The 14,625-nt window shown below is 42.9% G+C and overlaps 1 protein-coding gene across 1 annotated transcript in view; it reads left to right on the forward strand.

The window, feature by feature from the left end:
* MAD1L1 (mitotic arrest deficient 1 like 1) overlaps window positions 1-14,625 on the forward strand; it is a 696,770-nt gene that overhangs the window by 57,125 nt on the left and 625,020 nt on the right. Inside the window, exon 10 of the mRNA XM_077274781.1 lies at window positions 5,183-5,269. Within this exon, the coding sequence (XP_077130896.1) occupies window positions 5,183-5,269 (87 nt within the window). The remainder of the gene's footprint in view (window positions 1-5,182; window positions 5,270-14,625) is intronic.

Raw genomic sequence — 14,625 nt, forward strand, 5'->3', positions numbered from 1 at the left:
TTTTTTTTTTTTTTTGTAGAATGGGAACTTTTGTTTTTAATTTAATTTGGTATTTTCCTTTCCATGTCGCATTCCCCCCCTTTCCAGTTGTTCTTAATTTTCTGTGTTTACCCGAAGCAGGTAATATGTTCGTGTTAAAATTGTTGGAAAACTTCAATAAAGATAGTTTATTAAAAAAAAAAATCCTCCAGGTCCTTTGTATCCCATATATACTTAGAAGACGACTACGTACATGGTCCAATTTGCTAGTTTTTCTTATTTTACTCACGTATACACCCTGGAATCTGTGCACCGACCACAAGCCAACGTATCGGAGAGAAATTCTTCTTTTAATCTTGCTAAAAGTTCCTGGTGGTCTAATAATGGTTTCCTTAATGAGTGATCTGCGTCCAATTTTTTTTTCCTTTTTTTAAAAGGCGTAGCATGTACCATTTAATAAATGACTGCGCTGGGCATTGGAAATGGAGGTATAGTAAGTAAGCTGCATCCAGAAGTGCTGCCCGGAAACACACACGGGACGCGCTCAATAAACCATCTGGTCCATTTGGTATTTTTTCAGAAAACAGAGCCACAGAAATGATTTTCTTGTACCAGGAGAGAGACATTTGTCAGTCAAGGGGACATTTAGGAGACTAACTGCTTTATGTTCATGACTTTTATTTTGTGTTTGCTGCCTGTACAAGTATTAGGTGAAGAGTAGATTAATAGAATATCATAGGTTCTGAATGAGCGAGCGTGCTCGGATAAAGTGTTATCAGAGGATGCTCGGGTGCTAATCGTCTGTTTTCGGCGTGCTGGAACAATATGTTCGAGTCCCCGCAGCTGCATGTCTCGCGGCTGTTCAACAGCTGGACCACATGCAAGGATTGCCTAACAAACAGGAAATCGATGCATGTGTTGCGTCTGTCGAACTGCCGCAAGACATGTGGCCGCTTGGATTCGAACATATTTTTTGAGGATGTCGAAGACACTCGGTTAGCACTTTATCCGAACACTTTCGCTCATCACTAGTTCTGAAGCAATATCTCACCTTGGACTGATTCCTGTAGGCAGCCCAACTATTCCCACAACTTGGACATGTCTTTTGAAGACGTGAAGTTTTAGGGGATCCATCATGTTGCCCATCACAAGACGAGGCTTGAGAAGCAGAGTTAACGATATGGCGCCCATGACCTAGATGGCATTACATCCTCTAATTCAAATATATGCTCTAATACTCTTCCAACGTTAGCCAAGATAGGACAGGATGAGACGAGCTGAATGACACCAATTTTTTTTTTTCTAAAGGAGCATGTTGTATGAAAACATTTGTGTAAATTTTTAGACACTCCTTCATTCATTGGCCAAATTATTCTGAAACAAAGCCCAGATCCCCTGCATAGATATTGAATTAAAAGGTTACTCTGATGCCCCTCACTTCCGCGTAGAGGGGTTTATCGGGTAGGTATTCGCTATATTGCTATTTTATTACGCCCTCAATTTTTTAAAATTTCCTAGATAACCAATTTACGGTAACTTTATAACGGTGTAAAATGAGACTTAAGAATCATTAGGAAAGAAAAATAGCACAATTGTAATTAGGTGGGAATGAGCATAGAATAATGAATGTATCAGATTGCTTATTAATATGGATTTCACACGAAATCTAATACAGGTAGCCACAGGTGAGTTACCTCCATAAACCAATGGGTTAGTCTCTTGATTTTTCTTCCGAAATAGCTTTGTTGGCACTGGACTAAAATTTGAGATAAGTAGATTAATAATAAACAAATAAAATATACAAGCAAAATAGGGAAATATAAAAAAATATATATATAGCAAATTAGACCGGCTGTAGGAAGCTCGTTTTTATGTCTCTATTCCAAGTTTATGAAGTGTAAAATTTCAAAGACTGCAAACGTGGGTTCCCTTGGGTTGTCACATTTTTCTAATTGGAGATATGATTTCTTTGATGTCATTTTTAATGTATGATGTTTCAAGGCAGTGAGAAAGTGTGCGTGTATATTATTACTATGCATATATGTATGTACAGTCAAATAACTTTCGTCTGGAATTAATGATACTTGATGTTGGATTATCAACTATTCTGATCTATCAAAATGGGGTTAAAGGGGTTGTCCAGCCTAAGGCTACAAGTCTGCAGTCAGTCTGTGTGACTGCAGACTTGTGAATACTCACATCGTGCACAGTGTGCACTGTCGGGGTTCTCTGGTGCTTGGAACGAATGGTCATATGTCTGCAAGTATGCAATTTGCATACTTCCAGCTACATTCAGACTATACTTGTCCGTCCTTGCTGAATTCACTTGTATTGAGCGAGGTTGCGCCATCTGGTCGGCACGTAACCACATGTATGCCAGACGCATACTTGCGTTCACTTATCGGAGAATCTGGAGAGGATTCACAAATTTGCAGACACATGGATTGACTGTAGACTTGTAGCCCAGGCCGGACAACCCCTTTAACTGCAAGGCTTGAGAAAGTAAGATATGATGTCTGTGTATCTCCCTTGCTCATGATATCTAGATATTGGGCCTTTCTCACAAGATTTCTGTTTCTTAAGCATGCCATGCACATGAGAAGGCTGTCAGCCGAAACATGCTTCGACCGGTCGTTCCATCGGCAGAGCTCTCTCCCATACACAGGAGCACTTGTTCGGCCTGTCGTTCCATTGGCAGCCCTCTCTCCCATACACAGGAGCACTTCTTTGGCTGGTCGTTCCATTGGCAGACCACTCTCCCATACACAAGCACTTGTTCGGCCAGTCGTTCCATTGGCAGCCCTCCCTCCCATACACAGGAGCACTTGTTCGGCCTGTCGTTCCATTGGTAGCCCTCGCCATCTATTATTGACTTAATTGGCCAACCATAACTGACATTATTGGTATATCCCTTTTTGTTTTTTCACAATGGTGTGAGATTATCGAGAGGTGGGTTTCTCAGAGGCGGGACCCGCATCTATCAGACATCCTGTAGATACGACATAAATGCTTACCCCCTTTAAGTTTTATCTACTATAATTACTTCTCAGATGGTCAAAAAAACACATTGCACGAAGTGGAAAGAAATGAGTAATACCTTCTTTTATTTCCACATCCCGACAATTCCCTAAAGAAGGTTTTTACACTCTTTTTTTATTTGTTTGTCGCTCGCAGATGGAGCGTTCTCTTAATTTTGTGTCTACACAGACGTCCTTAGAAGTGGCTCTCATTACGGGCTTTCCTGTATGGAGCGAAGTAGCTCAGATTTTCTGCACTGGTTTTTGTTTTTAATACTTTAGTGAATTTAACATTTGGTTTTGTAAAATTTATCTCAGCAAGTAGATCTCATATTCTTACTATTAGTATCAGTGATAAAATCCTCGAGAAACCTTTCTGCTCCAGTCGCAAAAGCAATATACGTAGAAGGTATATGGCCGTGGACCTAATGGTCACCATGAGACTCCCACTTCTATAAATCTAATTTTGAGGGAAATGGCAATCAGTTGAGGTGGAGGGACATACACAAAAGTGAGTACACTCCTCACATTTTTGTAAATATTTTATTATATCTTTTCATGGGACAACACTGAGGCTCTGACACTGTGATACCATGTACAGTAGTCATTGTACAGTTTGTATAACAGTGTAAATGTGGTGTGTCCTGTAAATAACTCAACACAGCCATTAATGTCTAAACCACTAGCAACAAAAGTGAGTACACCCCTAAGTGCAAATAGCCAAATTGGGCCCAGTTAGCCATTTCCCCTCCCCGGTGTCATGTGACTCATAAGTGTTGCAAGGTCTCAGGTGTGCGTAGGGAGGAGGTCTCGTAAATTTGGTGATATCGCTCTCATATTGGTCACTGGAAGTTCAACATGACACTTCATGACAACTCTCTGAGGATCTGAAAAAAAATAATTATTGCTCTACATAAAATGCTTTAGGCTATAATAAGATTGCCAACACCCTGACACTGAGCTGCAGCACGGTGGCCAAGACCATGCAGGGGTGTAACAAGTCCGTTTCCACTCAGAACCGGCCTCGCCATGGTTGACCACAGAAGTTGAGTGTACGTGCTCAGCATTATATCGAGAGGTTGTTTATTCAAAAGTTAAGACGTATGAGGTTACAGGGGTAGTGGTGGTGAGGGGGTCCGCCTGTCAGTTCTCAGACTCTACACTGCATACTGCATCAAATTGGTCGTCATGGGTGTCATCGCAAAAGGAAGCCTCTTCTAAACATGATGCACAAGAAAGCACACAGTTTGCTGGAGACAAGCAGACTAAGGACATGGATTACTGGAACCATGTCCTATGGTCTGATAAGACCAAGATAAACTTATTTGGTTGAGATGGTGCCGATTTTGCATTGGACCCATGAGCTTCAAGTTTGCTCCTCAGATTATTTGGGACCTTTGTTTAACTTTGTGTCTCTTCTATCTTTTGTAACCTATATATGAAGTTCCAAGTGATCAAAGGATATCCTTTGAAAAATTTAGGACAGAACAGATGTTTTTGTCTCGTCCTCCCCATTAGCGCCTTAACGAGCCTCCTATTCTGATTACCCTTCATCTTGTTCTTGTGTTCCATGAATAATTTTCAATTGCAAGGTGTTCATTCTGGGATTTCCATTGATGGAATATCGGTAAAGTGGGAAATCTACCAATGAGACCCCTCTCTGATCACTAGAAGAAGGCGGTAGTAATGCTAGTTAGGTGCCGAGCCTCTACGTGTCTCTGTTGGCCGTGCTTGGCTTTCTCTGGAGACTGCCTGGTTGGGCCGTTATAGACGATTGCCGATCATGGAAAACTTGGATAATCCACTAGGAATGCGCCTTCGTCATCTCAACTTTTTTTTTTTTTCTAACTCATTTAGAGGATATTTTTTTCTCTTTTTGGTCTATTACTTATAACCAAACCTCTTCTATATGAACCAGTGACCATAAGGCGCAGCATATCTCAGACAACTTTCAGTTGATGGAAGAATCTATATTCCTATTGTCTCAGCACAGATCTCGTGTATTTGTGACCATTCTGTCATTAATCCTAATACATTTCCAATGCCTAGACTACTTGCTGTAGCTGAGCGGTTACTTTCCTCTTATTCTCTTCTTTTAATTAATTAAATATGTATTCTTTAACTGATGAAAATGGACATTTGTAGAGTTTTCCATAATGTAATTTTCCTTTTTTTTTTGCCCCCAGAACTCCAGATGATCTCTCTAGACAGATACTTTCCATACAGCAGCGGGAGATTAAGCTGAAAGAGGAGAACCTTGGCATCCGTAACAGGTAGGGGACTGCTTATTTCAGTTTTATATTTTAACTCTCGGAATGTGATTATTGTCAAATATTCCAAAACTGTTGCCATAATTTAGTACCCCCCTCCTTTATGGATGGGTTTTATTTTTGACCGTCTGTATCTATCTATCTATCTATCTATCTATCTATCTATCTATCTATCTATCTATCTATCTATCTATCTATCTATCTATCTATCTATATTCCCCATTGGCGATATAAATCTGATTTTGCAGATCTCAGACTCATTTACATGCACACTCATTCGCATGCTTATGTGCTCGTTTAACGGCCAGTTTAATAGGAAACCAAGTAAAATATCTCTGTTTTTAGATGAGTAAAAGGTTGGGGTCATGTTTGCGGGCCAGTGCAGCACTATTGGATGCTATGCTGCCTCATCTTCTGGTCTTAGAGTATCTGCCCTTTTTTTTGGACTGCCCTTTGCAGGTTCTACAAATGTTTGTACAAGCCTCATATTAATGATTTCATGACCCCCGCTCTCCCTATTGTGAGACTGGGACCCAGTCCTTACTTTCCTTACTGAGAAATTGGGCCCCACCCCTGCGCTTCCTGTAGTCTGACTTGTGGTCTCTGGTGTTATAGAGAGGTGACACTTGATTAGTCAGTGAACAGATGGAAGACGCCTAGTGGCCCTCACTCTGAAGTGTTTTTTTTTTTTTTTTTTCGAGAGTTTAAGACAACATTTTTAACTAGTGTTTTGCAGATTCTCGGGCAGCACGGTGGCTCAGTGGATAGCACTGCAACCTTGCAGCGCTGGAGTCCTGGGTTAAACTCCCACCAAAGACAACATCTGCTAGAAGTTTGTATGTTCTCCCCGTGTTTGCGTGGGTTTCCTCCAGGTTCTCCGGTTTCCTCCCACATTCCAAAGACATACCGATAGGGAATTTAGATTGTGAGCCCCATCGGGGACAGCGATGATAATGTGTGCAAACTGTAAGCTCTGTGGAATAGGTTAGCGCTATATAAAATTAAAAGATTATTATTATTCTCTATCACAATATGTATCACATGAGATCAAGCTGTTATTACAGTGACCATTAAAATGGGAAAACTAGAGCAAAGTAAGTGAAATCTGGTCACTTAGGGTTATTACACCACTTTTTTTCACCCTTTTTTTCTTTTTTTTTTATATTTGTCCCTGAAACTATATAAATCCCACTCCTAATTTACCACTCAAAGGTTCCTTCCTAATCATTTATGTGATAATGTGGCATTCGGTAACGCTTTCTGTAGAGCTTTGTCCTCCATTCTCAGCGTGTGAAGACTCGTGTCTTATACCTCGGGGCTGAGTGGCGCAGTTGGTTAAACACTTGCTGCTTCTCTTGACATTTCAGTGACTTCTGAGCCCCTGAGAATTGCAAAAATAGTTTTTGGCATCGCCAATAGCTACAGTAAAGTGCACTCTAGTGCTAAAATGACTGATCTTTTACATACTTGAGTCATCTTCAGTGGTTAAGAATGAGGGGAAAAATCTATTTGATGAGCATTTGTTTGATTTGTAAATGTCAAGTGAAGCTTTCCCCTTCATCCATAGCGATGTCATTGCTGGAGCCTTTCAGATAGGTCATTTAAGGGTCGTGCCGATGAGAAATGTATGTTGTTGTTGTTGTTTTTCTTCTTACTTTTGCTGTATGCACCGCTATATAGAAGAGTTACCTTGATCTTTTAAGGTAGGTGTGGGGAATATTTTTTCTGCCAAGGGCCATTTTGGATATTTGTACCGTCCTTCGGGGACCGTACAAACTCCACCCACAAAGTACATCCTGACTCTGGCACTGCTTTCAGGATGTAATCTTTCATTGCATGCCCTTCAGTGTTCAGTAGTGAACACTGTGTGTGTGTGCTAACAGAGCAAGAAGAAATTAATGAGCTGGTTGTAATCAAAATACACCTCCCTGGGGCGTGGCTATGTAGCTGAAGAAGCAGGAAGCACCTAAGGAGAGCTCCAAATATCCTGACTTAATTTGCCATAAAATAATGAACGTGGCTGAACGGAAATAAACCAAATCTGAGCCTTATATGTTGGAGAGCCCTGTGGACCTCCCGGGAGACCGCTGCAGAGATTTGTGGAGCCGAGAACAACAGAAGCTGAAGCGGGCAGGAGGCCCCTATGTGTGACGGCGGCCATTTCTGGAGCGCGCGCCGGGAGACACAGAGAGCGGCGCTGCTTCCAGCTGGAGCCCCGGACCCTCTGTCACCTTAGAAGCGGCGGTGACCGACCTCGCTGGTGAGAGCAGCGAGATACCCGCAAGCGGGAGCGACGAGGAGGATATACGGAGCGCGGCGCTGCTCCTTGCCAGAGCTGGGCCCCTTTCATTCCGGAGGAGCCGGCGGTGGACGGTACCGGTGGGTGCGGTGAGGTGCCCACATACAGGAGCTGTGGAGGCTGACGCTCCGGACGACTACAGTGACAATCTGAAGCGGCGGGAGCTGCAGAGTCGGAGACACCAGGAGGGCCCACGTGCAGTGGCGGCCATTTTCGGCGCGCACGCTCCGAAATACAGGACGCGGCGCCATCATTCTCTGCTGGGGCCAGACCTTCCTCTCGTTGGAGCCGACGGAGACAGGACCGCAGTGGTGAGAACGTGGGCTGGTATGCAGGGACTGAGAGACCTGAGGGGGATAGCGGTGTACAAGAGGAGCAGTGCCCATTAATATAGCGCGCTCCCTGACAGCAGAGGGAGTAGTGCCTTTCAAACCTGCGGTGCTGTTTGGGGGATAATTAAACACTCAAAATTGGAGGGGTGGTGCGGTGTATGTATGCCCTGAAATACTGGGCCCTGTGCCCCCCCCTGTCACACAGCCGCCTCATACAGCACCATAACATTGAGGGTTAACCCCTTCGCCGCTGTTCCCCCTTTATCCATAAACTGAATGCCTGCCCAGCCATATTGGACCTGAGTCCAGATAACCACCCTGTGATTCTCATTATTTGTCAAATTTACGGAGACTTGAAGTACAGTCCAGCATCATATATATAGGACCTGGGGTCGGAGTCCGATCCATATAACACCATAACATTAGAGCATAACCTGCCTACAATTGCTTTTGAGGTTGCTTTGTGGGATTCCCCCTTGCATATACACGCCATGCAGCATCCTAGAGGAGCGACAGCAGCTGAAAAGCTTAAAAAATATGCCAAAGATGACTCCCATGATAACGTACGCAACCTTAGGAACAACCCTACATCATCTCAACGCAGGGGTCGCCCCTCTGATGGCACTGGAGAGGGGGAGGAGGAAGAACTGACTCTTAAACAGGCATCGGAGCAGTTAATGCAGGCCATCTCCCTCACTAGATCATCTCTTACAGAGAAAATAGAGGATGTACATACGGAGGTGGGCCGCCTGCGGCATGACATGCAAACTATGAGGGGGCGTATTTCTGAGGTTGAAACAAGGGTATCCCACATAGAAGACACTATCACTCCTATGGAGGCTAAACTGACTAAAGCTACTGGATCTGTAAATGCATGGAAGCAAAAGGCAGATGATTTGGAAAATAGGCTACGCCGCAACAATATCCGGATTATAGGTCTTCCGGAGCGGTCGGAGGGTCAGCGACCTGAACAGTTCTTAGAGGAATGGCTTAAATCTTCATTGGGGGATGAATTCTCCTCAACGTTTTCAGTGGAAAGGGCCCATAGAGTACCGACGAGATTTTTGCCTCCTGGGGCCCCGCCGCGACCTTTCCTGGCACGCCTCCTTAATTGCAGAGATAGGGATACCATCCTCCGCTTGGCGCGGCAGAAGGGCCTTATCAAATTCAATAATGCCACCATATCAATCTTTCCAGATTTTTCCATGGAACTTCAAAAGCAGCGGGCACGATTTGTGGATGTTAAGAAACAACTCAGGGATAAGAACATTGTCTACTCTATGCTCTACCCAGCCCGACTCTGTGTCGTCCATAATGGCTCTTCCTTATTCTTCACGGACCCAGCGGAGACAATTGAATGGATGCGGTCTCGCGGGGGTCCGAATGTGGAGGATCCCTAACCTGGACTCCTTGATTAAAGGCAATACATCTAGAGCTTTCCATGGGGGTACGGGAAAAAAGTCAACAATACCGGACACTGTATTCAGTGAGGGTATCCCCTTTTCAATCTGACTGTGGGAGAATGGAAATACTCTCCCCTACTGTTCAAGTTTTTTCGTTGCTTTTAGTTTTATGTACCAGTTTTGATTGTTTATTAAGTGAGACTGCCGCTGATACTAACTCTTTGCCCTGTATGATACTGCTGGAATGCACCCGAATAGTAATGTTATGCATGAGCCTCTTCTTTAAAAGTAAACATGGGGACTGAAATTATATGTATGACATGGAATATACGAGGTATCAAAACCCCTAGAAAGAAAATTAAGGTATTTTCCCAGATAAAAAGGTGCCATCCCCATATCGTGGCATTAATAGAAACACATTTAACAAGAGATACGGCTAGATATGTGCAAAAACCATGGGTGCAGTGGGCCTTGCATGCCTTCCATACCAGTTATTCCAGAGGGGTCTCTTTATTGATACACAAGGAGGTCAGATGGGAGGCCAGGGAGGCGAAGCGTGATCCCGAGGGTCGCTTTGTCTTTGTGCATGCATTCATCAACTCGCGAGAATATGTGTTGTTATGTATCTATAATCCCCCCCCTGCCAACATGTCAATTCTCCGTATGGCTCTAGGTTTCTCCTTAAAATATCCGGAAGCAAATGTTATCTGTATGGGAGACTTTAATTTAGTTATGGATCAATCTATAGACAGGTTGAGACTAGATGACGAAGCATTAGGAGACACTTTACCTCAACCCCCCTCTCAATTGGCACTGTTTATGGATGGTAGTGGTTGGCTGGATTTGTGGAGAATGGGTCATCCGGGGGTTAAGGGGTACACTTGCCACTCATCTACTAGACAATCACTATCTCAAATAGACTATATATTTGGGTCGAGTGGATTGGCATTATGGATGGATAGTATTGAACATGGTAGTCGGGGGATCTCAGATCACAGCCCAATTATTCTTAAACTCAAATTTGGACACTCCAATAATAATAGTAAATCCTGGAAACTGAACCCCTTCTGGTTAAAATTAATAGACGCTAGCGATAGGACGATTGATCAGCTGAATAGTTTCATTCTAACACACTCGGAACTCCAAAACCTCGGTTTATTTTGGGACACCCTGAAGGCATATTTGAGGGGATGCCTGTCCTCTACTATCTCCTATATTAAGAGGGTAACGGCGAAGGAAGATGAGGAGATGGAACAAAGACTAAAAGACTCAGAGGCCACTTACATAGCCAACCAATCCAGCAGTAATAGAATTGAATGGCTTACTTCCCAGAGACTATACACCCAACATGCAGATGTTAAGTCAAAGCGCAAATTATTTTTCACTCGCCAAGCTTATTTTGAACTGGGAAATCAGGCCAGTACACTTTTGGCCTTCTTGGTACGCCAACACAATACCTCCAATACAATATTGCAAATCCGGGTGTCTGATGGCTCTTTAGTATCTTCTACTGAAGGAATACTTCAGGGCTTCTATGATTATTATACCTCATTATATAAATCTAGCAGTGGTTGTGGTATTGATGAATGCTTAGATTATTTGTCGGATATAACATTCCCCTTACTGAGCCCATCCCAACGAGCCCTTATGGAGGCTGAATTTACCCTGGAGGAGGTAGAACAAGCTATAACAGATATGGCAGCTGGAAAGGCCCCGGGACCTGATGGGTTTCCCATTGAGTTCTATAGGAAGTACCGTGACAAATTGGCACCTATACTATTGAAGGTACTTAAAGGAATATGGGAGGGGGAATCTGTACCCGAAACGTTCTATGATGCTAATATTGTAGTACTCAAGAAGGAGGGGAAGGATCCCCTAGATTGTGGATCATATAGACCAATCTCTTTGGTGAACGTAGATTATAAAATCTTCACTAAAATCCTAGCCACTAGATTAAATAAGATCATATTAGATCTCATACACCCGGATCAAACCGGTTTTATGCCTGGGAAAAATACTTCTATTAACATCAGGCGGGTACAATCGGTCATACAATATAGTTCTCTGGTACCAGACAACAAGTGGGCATTGGCTTCGCTGGACGCAGCCAAGGCTTTTGATTCTCTCGAATGGCCCTTCTTGGTTGCGTGTTTACGGAAATATGGGTTTGGGAATAAATTTTTGAGAGGGATAGGCACATTATATGCGAAACCTAGAGCACGAATGGTGGTGAATGGTTCAATGTCTGCATCGTTTTCTTTGCACAGAGGAACTCGACAGGGGTGCCCTCTCTCCCCAGCTCTATTCGCTTTGGCGATAGAGGCCTTGGCAATACGAATGAGGTCTTCTGTAGATATTAAAGGGATACATATCGCTGATAGAGTGGACGTCATTGGTCTATACGCTGATGATATGGTGGTATTTATGGACCAAACTGAGGATACATTACCGAAAGTAATAACGATGATAGATAGATTCAGTAAATTTTCTGGCCTTTATATAAATTGGGAAAAATCTGCCCTGATGCCTCTCTCCCATGCTCCAATACCCTGCCTTGAAACCCTCTCACTACTACCCATTGTTTCCAAGTTTAAATATTTAGGAATACATATGTCCCAAAGTAGTCATCTAGACTTACATCTTAATATATTTCCGTTACTAGATGTGGTTAAATCCAAATTTGCTACCTGGGACAAACTACCACTATCTGTGGCTGGACGTATTAACCTCATAAAGATGATATTGCTCCCAAAGCTGAGCTACTGTTTTCAACACAGTGCGGTTATAATACCTAAATTCTTTTTTACAACCCTAAACTCCCTTATTACATCTTTCATATGGGGAAAGGCTAGGCCTAAACTTAAGTTATCCACCCTGCAAAGACCCAAACAAGGGGGTGGGGCGGCCCTGCCAGACTTCTACCTATATTACCTTGCTGGTCAGGCTAAAATGTTGAATATGTGGATGCCCGGGAAAACTCTGCCTAACTCTGAAAACCATATTATATACTCAGCCAAAATTGATTGTCCACTAGGATTTTTGGAGATGGAGAGAACTACTGTTCCTCATTTACTACCTTTACTTCGGCTGACACGATCAATATGGAGGCAAATTAAAAAGGTAACGGGATTTGCTGATATAGCAGCTGAAATGCCATTGTGGAATAATGGTTATTTTCCGGTATTACTGGGTCACCCATCCACTGAATTTTGGATATCATATGGTGTCCTCACGGTAGGAAATCTACATAATCAGGGGAATTTTGTTTCCTTTGAACAGTTACAAAATACCTATAATATACCAAAATCACAGTTTTTCCGTTACTTGCAACTAAGGTCAGCCTTTCAGTCACATATGCGGAGTGTGGGTGCGGGTCGAGCTATCTCAGATTTACCGTTAATAGGTATCCTCAACTCGCAGGGTCCCCAGGGACTTATCTCCTCTTTGTATACCTATCTGTTATCCATGGGTGAGGGATCCACCATAGATTCAATCAAGGGGAAATGGGGACGACTTCTGCCAGATACACTGGGAGAGGAATGGGAGGAAATCTTGGAATCCCCAACTAAAGTCTCCCCGTCAGTTAACAATAGGATGATCCAACTATATATCATATATCAATCCTATTTGACCCCGATTCGTCTTTTTAAAATAGGTCGTCTACACTCATCAGACTGCTTAAGATGCCACTCTAGCAATGCGGATTTTATCCACATGATATGGAAATGTCCTATTGTCTTCCAGTATTGGAGGGAGATAACGACATTATTGACATCACTAGTGTTGACCCCTGTCCCACTTGAACCCCTGATATGCTTATTTGGAGTATGGGAGGCAGAGACTTGGGATCGTCATACGGGAATCTTTCTGAGGGAGACGTTGTTCTTAGCACGAAAGATGCTGGCTCTGAGATGGATGGGTGGTTCTTGTCCAACTCTTAGAGCATGGGTAGACTTGGTAAATTCCATTATTCCGTATGAGCGGACACTATACCAGAATAGAGGTAATCCTGCTAAATTTGAAAAGATATGGGGAAGATGGAACTCCTCCTGTCACACTGTTTAGGTTAAATACCTTAACAAATATGCAAGGAAAAGGTATAAGATCGCGGACACTGTCTACTCACAGGGTAGAACCTATCTAGAACTCTCCTTTAAGCGGCAACACGTTAGTTTTAGAGGTTTTATTAGAAGTTAATGTAGTTAATGTTTGAATAGGATATTGACAAATGATTGACATGCATTGCTTATAACCTTTATAATATTCCAGACATGGATATGTGTGGTAATTCTATGTATCTGATGGATAATGATGAATATGGGCAATTGTATGTATGATTTATCCTGTAATCAATAAACGAATTTAAAAAAAAAAAATACACCTCCCTGCCCAAGAATGCGGACCCTGAGAAGCTGCTCGGGGGCCTGATGAAAGATCATCGAGAGCTGTAAATGGCCCTGGGGCCTAAGGTTCCACACTCCTGTTTTAAGGTATTGTCCACTTTGGAAAATTGAAGGTGTTAAAAGTTAAAGAAAATTCTGGAGTAATACACAATATTATTTTAACCATATCAATGGAAAAAAAACCAAAATAAAAAACCCCGCCTCTGTTCACTGTAACTTTTACCACTTTAGGCCACCTTGCTCGCTCTTTTGCTGCTTGGTCTCTTCACTTTTTGAGGCCAACTGGTTCATGTATTGTTTGTGCATGTGCCCTTCTCCCCTTCTTTGTCCGTTTCCCATCCCTTGTTTGAACTTGATGGACATAAGTCTTTTTTTTCCAAACGTATTAACAGTGTTAAGCCGGTCATACACATTAGATGGCCGCTGGCCGAATGATGGCCACCTTCTCAGCCGACTCTCCCATACATAGAAGCACTTGTTTGGCCAAGCGCTCCTGCGTTCTCTATGCGAAAACCTCTGTCTGCCACGTCGGCCTGCTATTTATTTTCGGGAGAACTATTTGATCGACATATCTCTAGTTCAGTTGACCTGCTCCCTCTTACCCATCTATTAGAGGGATCAGCCAACATTAGTCTGGTTATGGGGGCCTTTCCTTTCTGTGGGTGGGCAGCATCTTCTCCCATGTGCCCAATAAGCAGCAAAATCCCCAAAGATTACTTTGCAGTCAGCATCTGTTAACTTTTTTTTTTTAAATCCTGTCCCCTTCCCCACAGAAATAATAATCCCTTCTCAACAATGCCATGAGTAGTGAAAGTCCGGTCTGTCTATCTATTATCTATCTGTATTTTAGAGGTTCACACTTTGTTTGCCGCTGAGGTCCACACAGGCATGAGTTTACGTGTCGAACAGGATAAAGTTTTAT

Source organism: Ranitomeya variabilis, chromosome 7 (genome assembly GCF_051348905.1).
Source record: "Ranitomeya variabilis isolate aRanVar5 chromosome 7, aRanVar5.hap1, whole genome shotgun sequence".
Lineage (NCBI taxonomy): Eukaryota > Metazoa > Chordata > Amphibia > Anura > Dendrobatidae > Ranitomeya > Ranitomeya variabilis.